Below are 17389 nucleotides of genomic sequence, written 5' to 3' on the forward strand. Positions count from 1 at the left end.
TTATCAGGAGGCTTTGGCCAAGCAACTCAGTGAAAGAGACAGCTAATTAAAACAAAACACGTGTCCTCCCCAAATATCAAGCCTATATGGCTTGTAATAAATGCACTTATTTTATACCTTTTCCTTCTTAATTATTGGACACATTTGTAGGTTATGTATTTGATCTTCACCTGGATCTAATATTTGATAAACTTCCTTTCACTGTGTCATACAGGTAATTCACTTATCATGACTGAAGTTGTAAGAAGAAAGTAAATAAAAGTGTTCTGTCAAAGATTCATATCTTTTGACTTATATGACATGCTTCAGGGGCTTTACATTTATGATCTGTAAAAATTTAAAATTAATTTTATTCACTAATTAGGCCTCATATAGCTGAACTGCTAAGAAAAATAATTATATTTCAAACATTCTTTTTTTTTTGTGATTTATAACACTTTGAGCACATGTGATTTATAGCTGTGTATTCAGTTTCTGAGCCTTTTTCAAAATCCAATTACAGTCTATCTAAGGTTTCAATTTTGCAATCACTTACACAGATTGCTCAACTTCATGGACTATAAGTAATCCCTCTGAAGTCAACAGGACTATTCACAGAGCTTCAGGTTAGCACATAAATAAATCTTTGCAAATTTGTGGCCTAAACTGATTTCCATTCTCGACTTGTCTTGGATAATTTAACTCACAAAGAGATGTTTGGTTAGAGGCAGATCTCAGTTTGTTTAGGTATATTTTCACAGACTTCAATTATTAAAGGAACCATAAAGATAATAAATATAATTTGGAAGGGGAGCAGGGACTGCAGTGTTATAACATGCAGGTTTGGTTACAAACAGGGTTCTTTCTTCTAAAGGAAGAAGAAAGTTGCCTAACACAGGAACGCTTGTCTGAGTCTCATTTCAGAGATCAGCCGTAAACAGTAGGCAGAGTTTAAGCTAGCAACAAAGAAACCCATACTCACAGTTTTAAAATTAAGAAGCATGTATTTTTTTTCCTCCTTTTTTTTTTCTGTTGCTTTGTTTTGTTTTCTTTTTTTTTTTTTTTCCTGCTTAGTAAATTATTTGTTATGGCATAGCTGTAAAACAAATAATCTTCCCAAAGTATTTGGAACCACAGCTTTAAACAGCATACACATATCCAATACATGTATGTTTCAAAATGCAAAAAAAAAAATCTGGTTGTGCTAAAGGTACCTAGATGGGTATGTGTGAATATCCTATATGGATATCCTATATGGATACAATTATGAATAATTACTGATTGATTCTGTAGGACAATAGTACTTCTGATTGCAGTAGAAGCAGATTTGGGCTACTCATTAGCTTGATTATGATATAATTTCTTAGCACAAAGTATATGCTTTCTGCCAGCATGGGCCACCCACGCCTGTGGATATCTGCAGAACTGACTGAAGCTGGCTGAATTTAGTTATGGTTTTCAGTATGGTTTTCAGTGCAGTAATTTCATTTTATTCATTAGAACTATTGGGACCTGGTTTTCTTTCTATATTTTTATAACAATAAATCATATATATTCCTGATTCCCTTATGAAAAAGAACTAGTCATGTTTGGGATTATATATACATAAGCATGTATGTGTGCAAATGCAACACAGTGATCTTGTTAATCTATTCATTAGTATGGCAGAAAACATTTCTGAGCCTTAGTGCTGCTGGATTTCCAGTGTTATTAGAAGAGAGATAGTAAATTATTATAATAGAAATATATTCTTAATGGCATTTTTACTTCTGCTGAGAAGTGCAGGATACCTGTTCCCAGTAGCAGAGTAATTACACTGACTATCTCCAACAGTATGTTAGCTCAAAAGAGGATAAGGTTGGGAAAATATGAATGCTGCAATGTTACTGAAGCTTACTACATTTAAATATATAACAATGCATTTTAAAGGCAGTTTATGATATAGATTGAAGGGAAAAAGTGTCATGGTGTGGGACTGCAGTAATCTTTGGTTATCTTCCCCAAATTAATGATATGTGTATGATGAAATTTTCCTCATTAGGAGAGCTTCTTGTCCTTTATGATGATCACATCCCCATTCATCTGTTTAGCCTAAAAATAAGTTTTGCACCTTTAAGACTAGTTCCAAGAGGAAAAGAAGGGAGAGAAATGCAGAGTTTGTTATCAGAAACTGCATCCTTCTCCTGGGCTGTGTTGTCTGCCGCATGAACAAACGGCGGTACAACGCTCTCCTTTGCTTTTAGTTAATTTTTAGCTAGCTAAGGCAGAGAACTCCCCTTGAATGTGGTTTTTCTTTTTCTTAGAATTGTTCAAACCTTCTCTAGACTAAAGACCCAGAAGAGCACCAGGAGCTCACACCTTTGACCACCAGGGCCTGGCCTGGGCCATGGCATTTCCAGCGCCGGAGGGACTGAGAAGAGACTGAGAGAGCCAAGCTACAGCCCACAAAGGGACTTTCTGAGTTTGTCATCTCTTCTGGGTGACAAGAAGTTTTATTGCTTTATACTGTTCATTTTTTTGTTCTAGTGAATATTTTGCCTGTTAAATAAACATTTTTTCCGCTTCTCTCCAAAGAAATCTTTTTCTGAATCAGTTGGAGAAGGGGCTGATTAAATTTGCTTTCTAAAAGAACCCCTTTGAAAATTTTCTCCCAAATTTACCCTAAACCAAGACACTTCTATTTGTTAATTGTACTACAGAAATCAGACAAGCCCACACTATTATTCCACTTAGAATTTCTGAAAGAAATTAATGTAAGAGGCACTGAGGAGTGCTAAAAATGTGGGGAAAAAAATTGAGTACTGAGTTCCAAGGATGTAAGATCATAAACCATACTGTTTGCATTTTTTTTTTTCTGAGGATAGGATTAAAGAATAATTTAGCTATGCATGGATTATGGGAAAAATTTGTGACATTTTATTTGAAAATATTTTCATCCTTGCCAATCAAGGTTAGACTTGCACTTAGACATTACATAGAAGGAAGTACTATGATAAAAGTGGTACAAAAGCTGTTTTAAAAAGTAATCTGTGAAACAAACCAACTTGTTTGACACATTGTCAGCATGAAGAATTGTGAGATGAAAGTTACACGTAGGCATATGCTGAGTAATCTTACAAACTGTTTCACTGGAGTTATCTTAGTCCAGTTTTCTAAAGGATGAGAAAAACCTGACTGAATAAAAGAGTGGTCTTATGAAGAGTTTCTTTCAGGCAGAGGTCTTTAGCATTCTGTTCCTTGACTGATTTTAGATGAGGTTGAGTGTGAAAGGACAGTCATGTTTGGTTAGGTTTGGGACAAGAAGGGAGCTGATATTTGACCTTTGGCCCTGTGTCATGAACCTCTTGGGAGAATGAACATTTGCACTGCTGAGCACAGTGACAACGTGAAGGCTTCTTCAATGGCCATAGGTGAATGAAAAATCAATTCCCATCCAATCCAATTTCAATTCCAGTTCTAAAACCTGATGAGGGTCTTGGAAAAGCCTTTCCTGCAGTGCAGAATAAAAACTGAATACTTTATACAGTGGAAGATAGACTCATGTAAGGTCAGAACTGACCAAGTGGGTTGGAATTCTTCCACAGTTTAGCTTCCACTGAGACTCAGGGATTCACTGGAGTGAACAAGTACTCAGGTCCAGCCAGCAGAAGCTGAAATACAACTCACTGTTCTCATATTTCATATGATGAGTTTCCTTTCAGAAATTTCAGAAGCATTGTGAAGCTTTTTGGTGAAAGGAGATATAACACCTGGGGTTTCTTTGCAGAGGTTAGAAAAGAACTAGTTTCTTTTCTCTTTTAAGTCTTAATTGTCACTCATCACTACCACTGTGTGAAATTGTGTCTAACTGACTGAAAATGCATATAAAACATTCAAGTCTGTAAGTAATAAACCAGATTTACTCTATTATGTGAATGAATGCAATTTAAGGTGCTTGTCAGCCATTCTGTTATCATTAATAACCATATGAAGATAATTTGGAATTAATTTCTATTCAGAATTTTCTCTTACATTGTACAGGAAATATTAATAAAATGTTTATGTATTAAGAAATGATGAGTTTAAAAAAAGGTAGTATTCCTCAAGATGCATTCCCTCTAGGAAATATTACCTTGCATATTTTTCAAACACATATTTTCATGGGCAATTTAAACATACTCTTTCTCTAAACAATATATTTCAGTGAAAATATTTACTTTTCTTGACAGGAAAAAAACCCCAAACTTGTTTTAATTACCCCTCATTAACTTACAATCAACAAGATTCACATATGCCCACTGAGAACACCTATGACAGAGAAAAACAAAGGGAAACCATAAAAGAGGCCAAGGGTAGGAAATTAGATGATAATACTATGTTGATGACAATGGGAAGAAAGGGAATTAGATACTTTGAAAAAATGCATGAAAGAATGTTACCTTAGTTCTGGTGTCTGTCCCAGGAAAAATATCAGTAATGTTATTAAGCTTTTAAAATAATATCCATACTACTTAAAGAATAATGCCAAGATGGAATTTGAGATTATTTTTGCTGTAGAGTTCTACTTGAAGACATACAGAGAGGACTTTAAAAAAAAAATCACATAATTAGATAATAACCTGTATTTACAACACAGTCTGTGATAAGATTATGAAGACTTTGATCCTGCATGAAAGTCATACTTGTCAATACATAATATTGCAGAAAAGCATTCTTTGTCCTCATGCATTGAATTTTTATCTACTACATTGATAGACTGTAAGTTTGTCTTCTTTAATTAAAAAACTTATGAAAAAATGGAATGGTAATCTGTGATCCAACTGTTATATCATCTGCAATCTGGTCTGTCATTAATAAATTTCTGCTTAGCTGCTTTCAGTACCACTCTCAAAATTGATTTCTAGAAGGTTCCTCTACCTAGCTGAAGATTAAACTGTAATTGCTCTGGATGATCAATGCCACCTACCACCAGTAAGTAACAAAATCAACCTTAGATTATAACAAGTAGGTTTTTTTTTCTCACACAGAAGGGAAAATAACTTGATTATTGTAAGGGTGACAGGGATTTGGTCAGAAGGTGGAGGAAAGGGATGAAACTTAAATCTTTTGGGTTCTGATTGATTTTTCCTATTTTTTTACAAATTTTGTTGTAATGAATGAGGAAAAGGAAACAGCATTGTCATTGTCATGGTTAAAATGCTCTACTGCCTTTAGCTTTGAGTTAAATGCTCTCTATGCACAGCATCTGAGGAAATTTAGGACTCTAAAAATTGTTAGCTGCCAGCAGAAAAAATAGATCATAGGGTTTCTCCATTGATGTCAAAAAATAAAAGAAGCTGATGAGAAAATGAGAGCTGGGCTCCCTGAGATAGAGAGCACTGGTGTTTGCACCAGAGGGAGGTACCAGGGCCCCAGCTTTTCCCAGTGCTGGATGCTGAAATTGGCTTCACTTTTCCTGCACAAGTGGTGGTGGAGTCCAGGGGCACTGTGCTCTGCTCCCCTCCTGAAATGAGCTCATGTCAGGAAAGGGGAGGCTCTGGCTTCCCATTCCATCAGGGGAAAAGCAGCAGCCCCTTGTCCCTGGTGAATGTGCCAGGCTCTGCTTTGGGCCAGGACCAGCCTCTGATGGAGCCTGCTCAGGGTTTCTGTCAGGTGAGAGTGTGTCCCTGCTGGGCTGACCAGGGGGATATGAAGGAAGATGCATCCAGGCTTTTTCTGGTGATTTAGCCTGTTGGCTTCCTATGCTTTCAGGGCCTGTGTAAGTGTAGGTATGTCTAAAATCTCCACCTGGACTTTTAAGTGTACAGAGATTCTACTGACCAGGGTGAAGCAGCAGTTGCAAGGGTGTTAGAAAGGCTTAAACTTTGTACCTCAATACCCAGTGCAGCATTTAGCCCTAAATACCTCTTCTCCCAGGAACTCTCTTTGTTCAGCAGCAGAGTTTTCTGCTTTGCTATCCCTTCTGATCCTGGTGATAATGTTCCACACAGGAAGTTGAAGAAGGATTAAAATTTCTTTTTCAGGTATGCAGTGAACATTCCAGATTCATCATTTTTGTACTCTTATACTGCTGGAAAAAAAGGATCACTAGCTAGAAACCCAGCCAAAACTACTACATCTGCAAATATCTTGGTGTTCAGGAAGCAAATTTACCTAATTGTTAGGTCCCTATTGGTCCAAGTCAGCCAAATAATCAGAAATTAATAAACAGCTAACTCATTCCTAGCAGAGGCTAAATATGGATCTAAACAAGGAAACCTAAACTGAAAGGTTGTCATGGTGATGTACAGGAGACTAAGCAAGCAGTGCAAAACTCCTCTTCCTGGGAGACCTGAGAGACTAGCACAAATTTTTATCTGCCATGCTTAATTTATCTTTTCACTGAAACACTTGTCAACTCCCAAAATGTGTAGAAGGCTTGTATCTGGTACCTTTTGTCTTTTGAGGGCACAACAGACTTGGCTTCCAGATCTATTTCAGATTCAGCCTTACTTAAAGAGGAAAAAAATATTTTTGGGAGTTTTTCTGCTATTTTTGTCCTTTTACTATTTATAAGGGCAATTAAATATTGAGATTACTTCCTCTTAAGCATGTTTTCATGAGGCCACATATTTTAGTATGTCTGACTTACTGAGTTCTCTAAGAAAGGGAGAAGGAAAGTAGATTCTTGCAAAATTCATGCATGCACAAAGTTAAATTAGAGATCTGGTTGTCACAGAACAGAGAAGACTTACATGTTTTCAGTCTTGGAGCTACTGCTTGTATGGAAAAGAAAATAAGGACTAAGCATCAGCATGTGACTTAATAGGTGTCAGTTAAATAAGTATTGGTTTTAAAGTAATTTGAGCTTTAAAATATTTTATTTTCAGTATTCCATCAAGTAATTTGATTGTTTAGAGCAAGCTGTTGGATTTCAGTGCTTTTTGGGTTAAGCTCTTGCTCTGAGTTCAAATGCCTCTGAACCAGAGTATATGACTACTAGCTGGTATATTATTGAGGTTCAACTACCTAATAAGTTAATTTCTCATCTCAGAAAATTCAAGAAAATATGACAAATGTCAGGCTAAGCAGAACATCTGGTAATTCACATCTGCATCTTTTTAAGAAGCAATGACAAGAGTTTAGAAAAATGGCTACAAATGAAGTTCTATTCAAGTAATTGGAGGTACCCAACAATACATTTAAATAAATTGGTCACACTCTCTTGATTTATGGTTTCTTTCTAAGCTTAGACAGACTTTGTATACTACAAAACTAAATTTAGGGAAGATATCACTGCTTTGATATAAATTGAGATGCCACAAGTACTTCAGCACCACAGTAAGATCCTGGTTTGCTCACTTTTACAAACAATCTAAAAAAAGCACAGGAATGTCAGCAAAATGCAGACACTGCTCCTGCTTATTCTTTGCTTTCTGAAGTCAACAGGAAGCTACATGAGAGTAGGGAGTGTCAATCCCAGGGATGTGGAGCCCCCTCTGGGAGGTAAAGTGGACAAAATGGGTCTGGGAGCTTTGATTTGCAGATTTTCCATCTCCCTGTAATTATCTTGGTGGGAGATCCCATTAGGCAGGCTGGGATCATGGGATGTGAGTGGTGAGGAGAAACAGGGAGGTTCTTAGAAGCTTCTGTCATGATGTTTCACTTCAGAAATGTTGATGTAAAACAAAAGTGTTGGAAGGAAAATGTCCATGTCAGGCTATGCAGGAACCCCCCTGGCTTGGGGTTTAGGTGGCATTTCTCAGAGATGTAAAAGGTTTTTATTTTTGGTTTTCCTAAAATTTGTAATATTTTTCTTACAGAAAAATATTACAGATGTATCACCTGTGGTTTCCTACTATTCTTTCTCTATTGAGCCTTCATAAATTTTAAAGTGAATGAATTATTAAATGCATCTTTTATAGAGATCTAGTTAAAAGGGGTTACTGTATTTTTTTCCAATGACATCCATAATTAACAACCTCCTTTCTCTTTTATTTTGCAAGTTGTACAAATTCCTTGGGAAAAATAACCATTGACTATTAATTCTTAGGGAGCTAAAATTCATGCTTGCATCAGAGGGAATCTCCACAAACTGACCATCCCTACACTTTACCCTTTCATGGAGAAAAGCTGCATATTTACCCCTTTTGTGTAGCAGAATACTGGCATGGCGGCGTCCGTTCCCATTCTCCACGTAGCAGGAATAATTTCCTAGGTCTGCCTCTTCAACCGAGTCAAGAATCAATGAGATGGAAACCTCCTGTTCCCCAAGATGCTCCTTGAGAACCCTGAGGAAAAAACAACCATTGCTGCTGTTCTGCTTGTACCACAGTGAAGCTTTAGATAATCATGACAGAACAATGCTACTTACAACTCACAACTCTCTGGCTTCAAATCTGGCTATGGTTTGATGCAATCTTAATTTAATTATATCATGCCCTTTTCTTCCTCACTTCTAATAAGGAGTTTTGGCTTTGTAAATGTTAATGAGAGCTGCAGTTCATTGTCTTCCTAAAGAAGAATGATATGCACATGGATAATATATCATTGCACACTTTGATGGAGACTCTGATCCATGAATCTTGGAACAGTAGAAGAGAGAAAACTGAAAACAGTTATTCTGGGGTTTTAGACTCACACCAGGAGTCTGGGCCAAACACAATATTTGTCCTTTTTCTGAGGCTCTTCAACATGCCGCTCAGGAACAACATGTTCATACCATGGTAGGAGAGATAATTTCTGGGATGCATTATAAAATTTTATAATGTTTTATCAAACAGTAGGAAGAACTGGTACACCAGGTGTCACTAGCTCATAGAGATTATAAATAAAAGGCTTCCTGTGTAAGACTCCACCTGTCTTCCCATTACTTTCTTTCCCTCTTAACAAGACCATCAGTGGTTTCAGGAACTCAGGAAAGCAAATGACAAATGATTTTTTGCAGGCCTGACAAATGAAATGGAAATGAGCTTTTCTGCTCCTCCCTCCGCAAAACAAGAAAGTTATAACAGGTTTATTGTCACTTTTTTTTTTGTCAGTCATCAGCTAGTTAAGTCACTGGCTGAAGGACTTGGGAAAGTTTTAAACACAAAATATAGCTGAATTTATTGTCACATGCCATTTAGTTTATTGATCTTGACTTTTGTCGAATAAACTTGAAGTACACTGGGGTGAAACACACTTTCTTCTTGCCTGTGTCTGGGGATCATGACCTTGAAGGTCACTGAGGTCTACTTGATTTTGCTAATTGTGATTGTATTGTGCATAATTTCTTTTTCTTGGATTCTATTCGTCTATGTCTCATTTTCATTACAATTATTATTAGTAATATATGTTTACTATTATAATTAGTGTTATTGCTACTATTATAATCTCTTATTTTGTCTCAATTATTAAACTGTTTTTACCTCAACCCACAAGTTCTATTCTGGTACTTCTCCCCACCCGAGGGGGATAACAGGGGAGTGAGTCAGTGGCTGTGAGGAACTTACTTGCTGGCTGAGGTTAAACCACGACATGCACACTAAGATTTGCCTGAATTTCTGAGTTTCAATTTCTGTGATACATAGAAACAGTGATATTCACACACACAGAGTTTAAATGAATAAGGAATCTCTTCAGATCCAAGCAGATATTTCACATTGGGTAGGATTTAGTAAGCTATGTCAAGCATGTAATTCTCAATACGAATCCACATTAATTTCTAAATGAGGCATCACTTTTAGGAGCAGTAGAAGTATATGGCATGAATTGCCAGATCCTCTCCCAAACAAGTATTTCAGTAGATATAAGCAGCCCACATAACAGGATGCTTGGCTCTCACAAGCCAGATAACATCCCAGGAAACTCAGGTTTTTTTCATGAAGAAATCAAAACATTCCAAAAGGGAAGTCAAACTTCACCATTTATTTAAGGTTTAATGTTTGAAAATACTTTTTAAGCTGATTTTCTGAAGATATTAATTTTTCTTTATTTCATCTTACTAAGTGTCCTCGTGATTGTTTTTGTAGATTGCCACCTTTTGAAAAAAGGTAAATTCCAGCACACATTTTAAAAAAGGTAAATTCCACCTGGCCAACATTACAGCTCTTTTTGGGTAGCTATTCTGCTTTTGCAGGTCTCTAACATCAGATTTGGGTGAGGATGGCATTTTTCTGTTCTCTACTGGTGGAGTCAAATAGCATGTGGATGATGTTGGAAAAAAATATATCAGACCCAATATGCTCGTTGGTTAGTCTGTGATAAAAAGTGTAACATTAACTATCAAAAAAATACAGAGAAAAAAAGAAAAAACCTTTTTCTTTTACCTAATGTCACTTTCCCAGACTCGATTATCATCCAAATCTTCAATAAACTTCTCCCCTTTCATCCAGTAGATTAAAGGACTGACATCTCCACTGTATCCAAAGAAAGCTCTGCAGGTTAGATTAGCAGAACCACCTGTTGCAAAAAACGTAAGAAAATATTTTTATTTCAAAATTTAAAATCAGTTGCTTTTTAAAAACCAAAATATTCAGAGGGTTCCTCAATTTCCAGCTGTTGTTGAAAGTTTCCAAGAGTATCTGCTTGTCTTGACACAATACATTTTCTGAAAATAAATGCAATAAAAATGAAATTAAATCATATGTAAAAACAGGATTAATTTTTTTCAAAACATTTTCTGTTTGGTAAGGACATCAGAGATAATTTCTTTTCAAAAGGAGCTAACTTAATTTTTTTTTTTCTCTGAAAAAGATAAAAGTTAGGTAAAATAGACATGCAATTTCATCTGTGTTAGTTCAGCCTTGCAATGCTTTCTGCAAAGAGGCTGGTATATTCCTGTCCAGTTCCATTCCCAAGGGATTTCTGGTAGAAGGATGTGTGCTCATTGCTACACTTTAGCAGGAAAGTTTGAAAAAAGCTCCTGTGAACTAATTCTGAACATTAAAATCCATTAGAATGGGAAGAACCATTAGCAGAGCATGCAGCAGGGAGCAGAAATTTCATATATATGCACAGCACTACTTATTTAATCATTATAATGAGGATTTTAAAAACTAATATGCCTTCGCTTTATTTTCACATGGAGCCTTACATTGTGTTTGTACCACTTGGCTTTGGGCTTTACCTTGGGCACATACAGGGATTGAAATGGCAACTTGCACAATTTTTGTGTGTTGGCAAGACTGGATAAAGCAAGAGGACAGACACAGCTGAAGATCCCCCACTGGCTGCTCTAAAGATATCTGTCCCAACATGCACCAACTCTTCTAAACTGCCACATGCATTCCTTTAGGGCATAATTACACAGTAACTTAAGGAAGAGTGGGGATTTAAGAAGATGTCTTTTCCCCTCACGAAGAGAGTATTTCCCTGGAGTTTATAATACTGCTAAGACCAAATTAACATTTTATTCACACTTTCAGTTTTTAATTTTTGGACTTTAAAGCTAACAGACCACAGCTCCTGGACAAAAATTAAGAGAAAAGCGTTTTTATCACTACTACATCTGTACCAAGATGCCATAAGCCCATCTGGGTTCAATTAATTTCCTCGAAAATACACTGTTCTTCTAATTTCCTCAAAAATACCAGGTTCTGTCAGGACTTGGTCTTTCTCAAACATACAACATTAATATTTGAATTTCATATTTACTTTTTAGCATGAAAACAAATGCAGGATTCTGTGTAACAAGAAGTAATTATTAAATAAATGTCTTACAAATGACTACCTTGAACTCTCACATCCATGGCATGAAAGGTACAGAATCAAATGTTTTTGTTCCAAATGTGCAACACCAAGGCAAATACCATTTCTGCTACTTTCACAATCTGTTTTGGAACTTTAGGATCTCATTTTATTTTAGTCATTTCAGGAAGGTTTGGTTGCTACCATACCTTTTGCAAGCAATGGCTGCTAAGGAGACAGGAGTATTCCAGTACTTGAAACTAGGATGGAGAGAAGGGTCTCCTTCATAATCAAAAAGTATGAAATGGAATCTCTTAATAATGAGAAATTTTAATAATCTCACTTAGTCTAGAGCAAAGCTGCCACATATAAGTTGAGTTTCTTCAGAGAGAAGGCAAAGACTCTCTTTCTAAAAACAAGCATAGCTCCTGTTTTCAAACCCCAGGGAGCCATGGTCAGGACACCTCCCTGGAAGCTCAATTTCTCAATCTCTTCATGGCTCAAGAAGTGCAATTTGGAACCCCTGGGAGAAAGATTTTTGCAATCTTGAAGCCATTTGAAGGGAGTGAGATGAGCACGGGGACATATTGTGGTTCAAGTGCATGAAAACCTGTAGTGGAACAAGATCAATTCCTTGGTTCCTTGCCATGCAAACCTGGTTTCTTACAGCAGTTGCATTGCAGATATATTCCAAGTAGAGGGTGGGGGGTGGTGGGATTGTTTGGTTTTGGTTTTGGGGTTTTTGTTTTGGTTTTGCATCATAATTATGATGCTTGAATGTGTGAAAATGAAAATATAAAAGCTTAAAGGATTATGAAAGTCTTGGCCACAGTGGGATCTGTGCACTCTTGAGATGGGAGAAGGTACCTGCACATGTGAAGCCAAAGCAGCTTCTGTGATAATTGGAGAACCCCTATGGCATTATCCACCAGACTCAGAGTGCTACCTAATGCATCACTGCCACTTCTTGGGCTTTTTCCAGGGCTTTCCTACCAAGCCAAGGCTTGGTTGAAACTTTATAGCTTTTAAGAGCTGGCAAGATCACAGTTAGAGAGACTGTAACTTCTGGCCAATTTATCCATAATTCACAGAGATTAGACACCACGGGTGCTGGACCATTAAAGCTCTCCAGGCTCCTGCAGCTAACAGGTACCCCTGAGACATGATTTTTGCTCTGGCTGGGCTTCTGAGCCTTTTATAGATGAATGTTATGAGCATAGATTTGTTTTTCAAAAAATAAACATCTTCTGGTAAGAGCAAAACTCAAAACCAGAGAGTTTTTAAGATTAAGGTTGTTTTCTTTATTAAATTCTTAAAGAAGTTTTCTCACTAAATAAAACATGCAACCATATCTTCAAGTGTAGAATCTGAAGTCTCCATTCAACGTGAAAAAGTTGCAAGTGAGAAATAAATTAGGAAGAATGTAATGCCACTTAGTAGTACTGTGTTGATTGCAGGTACCCAGGGAAGGCCATTAGCATGCTGGGGCCTCAGCTATAAATTAACTGCTCTGTCTATCTTGAGCAATCTTCACAATAAGCCAGTGGGATGTTCATTAGCTGGCCATCAAGGAAGATTCAGTGACCAGCTAATGACCAACTGTGACCATTAATAAGGGGCCCTGTTATCCAGAACTCACAGCTCTGTGCAGAGGGCATGGGGCTCCCTTGGAGAAGCAAAGAGGCCTCCAGCTGCAGGCACATGTAAATAAAACCTGACTGCAGGGCCATGCTATGAATGGACTCAGTATTTGGGGAGCACATCTTGATTTCTACTCCAGAGCTGCCATCATGAGAGTGAGTGATTGGGTGTTGTAGGAGGGGCTGTGCTTTTCTCTAGATGTTCAGCTTTGAAGGGAGCAGGCACAATCTCAATTGTGGCACCAAGCAGCTGTTCTGCATGGACAATCTGCTTTTAAAAGTCTGCAGATTTGTAGAAAACATGAAAATTTGTAGGAAACATATAACAAGTAGCAGAGCTGCTTTGCTTCATCTTTAAGCTAAGGTATAAACAACCTGTCAATCAATTAATAGAAATCCCTCACAGTTAACCTTAGGCAACTGTTTCTCTCCATGTCTTTTCTGTACTGAGAAAAACTAGAGGACAGATCTGAAAGTCATACAAGTTTCATGAAAGGATATATAATGATTTCTATGCCATTAGTTTAAATTTTTCTGTAAATGCTGGATTACTACAGTTTTACAGCCTGTTTTTGAAGGATTTTAATTTTGTATTTTAAATTTACTGAATGTTTTCAATTAAATTACTAGGGAAATTAATCTATTTCTGTCCCCTTTGCTATAAGATGTAAATTCAAGTTACATCCTGGGTAAACTGCTTTGTTTTGTTTTGGGTTTGTTTGTTGTGTTGCTTTTTTTTTTTAATTCATATTTTTTTAATGGACCCTGGAAAAATCCAAAGGCGTCAGAATAGAATTATTAAGTGAAACCTACAGTGTTGCTATTTTTATTGGCATCCCCTCGAAACAACAAACAGAAAAACAAAACAACTTAAAGAAAACATCAAGAGAAAAACAACACTTTTGACTTCTCAGTATAATTATAAATTTTTAAACTGTGAAATAATGCACCAAAGACATGCAAGAGGACACATAAGAAGTAAATTCAACTGCACTTTTCTCCATCACCTTTTTTTTTCTGATGAATATGCTCTTAGAGTATTGAGTTTATTTTTGTAAAAATTGGAATGTATAGCCCTACATGCTGCTGCTGCTCCCTGTGATAAAGTCACACTCAGCTCAATCCAACTGGGTTCAAATTCAATTAGTAAAAAGCTCTTTGCCATCCGAACTCAGACCTGTTTTTGTTGCACAGTACGCTTCCAAGTAGAGCAGAATGCAGGAAGGGACCACAACAAGGTATTCTTCCTTGAAATCAGCAAACATCTCGAGCAGAACAATACAGATTTTGTGTTCATTTTCACAAATTACCAACATTGGGGGCTCTTTGCTAAATACTGCTGGGGGAGCCTGTGCCCAGCAGAGGGCACTGTCTAACTTCCAAACATTATTGAAAAAAAAAGGAATTTCCTAGTGAATAACTTCTCATTAAAGACATCAGCCTGCTAAGAACGTGCTAGCTGTAATTAGAAAATAGTGAATGTTTTGTGATTGCTGAAATGCCATTTTGTGTGGTCAGCTGAGATTCCACTCACACAAGTTACCACAGAGAAGGACAGCACCTTCCTCTCCTTTGAGTTGACAGGTTCTTCAGTGAAGGGCAACCATTTTTGGTTGGCAGCAACTGTAATAATAAAGAATGCTCTGCAACCTCTTTTTAGAAGATCTCTCAAAAACATATTATAGAAGTGTTTGAGAGCCATGTTCAACATCTAGTAATATTGAGGGCCAAAAGACTGAAAATGTTAAGTGCACTGAAATGTGGGACTTTCTTTTACTGTAAAATGTAAACCATTTGTACAACTTATGTGCAGGAAATACCTAGGCAATACCTACACACTTACAAGTATGCCATTTATTTGTAATGTTAACTTCTCAAAATGAAATTGTAAAAGGTCAAGACAGATGCAATCAAAATCTTGCACACAGGAATTAAATACTATTATTTCCATTCACATTTGAGGAAAAAATACTGCCAAATTATCAGTCTTCCAAGTGGAGGGCTGTGAAAGCTGGTAACTTCCTAGGTGTGACAGATCAGCAGTGACAGAAACAAGTCAATGACCCACTTGTTTTGCCAATGTCATCTGACAAGGCCAGCGGGCAGGTAGGTAGAAGCTGCTCTCATTTTCAGAGAAGTCTTGTGTCCTGAAACAATTCAACAGTATTTGAAAGCCTTCATGCAAATGTGATTAAGGAAAAAAAAAAGAAAAATGAGGTACCACATAGTTTTCAGCTGTGTGACTTGATCAAATGATCATCTACCCTTGATCTGTAAGGATCCTCTTAGAAGAGGGTGAACTGCAGAGATTCTTTTGGGTTCCTTCCCTGCATGCACAAAGCACCACCTATTGCTATCTGCCCTCCAGTTTCCATACACATTCTTGCATCTTGATAACTTGTACTCCCTTAATATAATGTAAATGTCCTGCTGCATGTTTCCCACAGCGAGTTAGGAAAAATTAAACAACCAACCAACCAAAACAAAACCAAGCAAAACCAAATACTATTTTCTGAAACATAACTGTAACCTGGGAATTGCAATATTCTAATCTCAGCACTGAGTAGTAGTTTTTGCATGTTTTTGGCAAGTCATCAGGTCTTGCTTCCATACAGTTGTGAAGATGCAATGTGCAAATGCTGTTTGTATTTTTAATTCAGTATATGTAATTTTGAGAGGGTTTGACATAATCATTCACTAAGTGTTTTCATGTAAGCATCATACAAAGTGCTGAATGTGATTACACAGCTATATTTCTTCATTAATAGGCCTGTCCATATTTTGCTGTGCTGCAGAGTGGAATTTTGATTGCATTGGAATATAAATCACATTTTGAATATGTCCTTCAGGTCACAATGGTGTAAACTTAGAGTACACACTACATTCCTCCACAATAAAAAAAATCAGGAGAGATCAGGAGAAGGTGCTCATAAAGACCAGAGATTTTGTTTTTGAACTTCTAAGCAAATCCCTTCTTTCCATTTCTGTTTGTTTGGTGTTTTTTTTGGTTTTTTTTTGTTTTTTTTTTTAATTGGAAAGAGAAACCAAAAACCTAATTCCTGTTCATTAGATTTTTCTGTGTTGTTTTTTTTCACCAAGCAGATAGTCCTGGTTCACCACAGAGCTGAAGTCATTCACCTGTTCAAAGTTACCCATTACCACATGAAAAGCCCTTTGCCTTCCAGGGCTTCCATCTGCTGAATTCCAACTCAGCAGCAGGATCCCTGAAGGAAGGGTCTGTATGTTCCTGTCTGTATATTCCTGCTGATCAGCCCTGAGATACTGGAGTGTTCAACACTTTATAGGGTGCAGAACTCAAACATATACAGTGAGATCTAAGATCAACCTCTGCGTACAAAAATTTTGTAGTGGCTTTCTTCATAGCTTGTGAAGGAAAAGAAACCCAAATCCTTTCTGCTTTGGATGGGCTCTTTAGCAGCTGGACTGTCAGAGAAGAGTCAATGAAGACAGCAACCACCAGAGCAGACTGCAGAAAATGAAGTGACATATGCGACTTGGGGCTGAAGATGTCCAGAACATCTCTCAGGTGTGTGGATTGTCAAACTTGCCCTCGTTTCACAAGAGGTAACAAAACCCCTGAACCAATAATCTTGATTTTCCTAACAGCAGGCCTCTCCTCTTGATAGATGGTAATGTCAGGCTGATAAATTAGCTGTTCAGCAAGTATTTTTCACTCCTTCCCCTTCAGAAGTAGAGGCTGGAGTGGAAGACAACTATCACAACATAAAGCAAGTATTGCTAAAGAAAAGGAAAGCCACTGCAATTGTATTACAAGTTTGACTTAACTTTTACTCTAGAAATTCATATTTTAAAGTTTTTTTTGAAAATGCATTTATAGACACTTTTTTACTGTGTCCTGTCTGTGAGATCTAAAGATAATTTCTTTTTTAAAAGCTAAGCTGTTTTTAGATAAAAGTCACAAGAAAATATCCTAGGTAACAAAATATCTCTAATTGAAAAAAAAAAAAAAAGAGGAAGAGGTAGCTCTAAATGTCAAACTTCACATGTTTGTTACCACTTACAGACTTGTGTCTTGGGAGTTTAAATCTGTTCATACCACGCACAGCTTAATATTGTTCACTGTTTTGTTTCTGGATTCTCTTTAAACCACACTGACTTTG

General features: G+C 36.9%; 1 protein-coding gene across 3 annotated transcripts in view; it reads right to left on the reverse strand.

Annotated features, from left to right (window-relative positions):
* Nucleotides 1-17389, reverse strand: part of IL1RAPL1 (interleukin 1 receptor accessory protein like 1) — a 689590-nt gene that overhangs the window by 25964 nt on the left and 646237 nt on the right. For all 3 annotated transcript variants that reach the window (XM_054654990.2, XM_077172083.1, XM_077172087.1), the window contains 2 exons: nt 10248-10380; nt 8083-8228 (listed from right to left, as the gene is read on the reverse strand). In XM_054654990.2, the coding sequence (XP_054510965.1) occupies nt 8083-8228; nt 10248-10380 (279 nt within the window). The remainder of the gene's footprint in view (nt 1-8082; nt 8229-10247; nt 10381-17389) is intronic.

This window comes from Agelaius phoeniceus, chromosome 2 (genome assembly GCF_051311805.1).
Source record: "Agelaius phoeniceus isolate bAgePho1 chromosome 2, bAgePho1.hap1, whole genome shotgun sequence".
Classification (NCBI taxonomy): Eukaryota; Metazoa; Chordata; class Aves; order Passeriformes; family Icteridae; genus Agelaius; species Agelaius phoeniceus.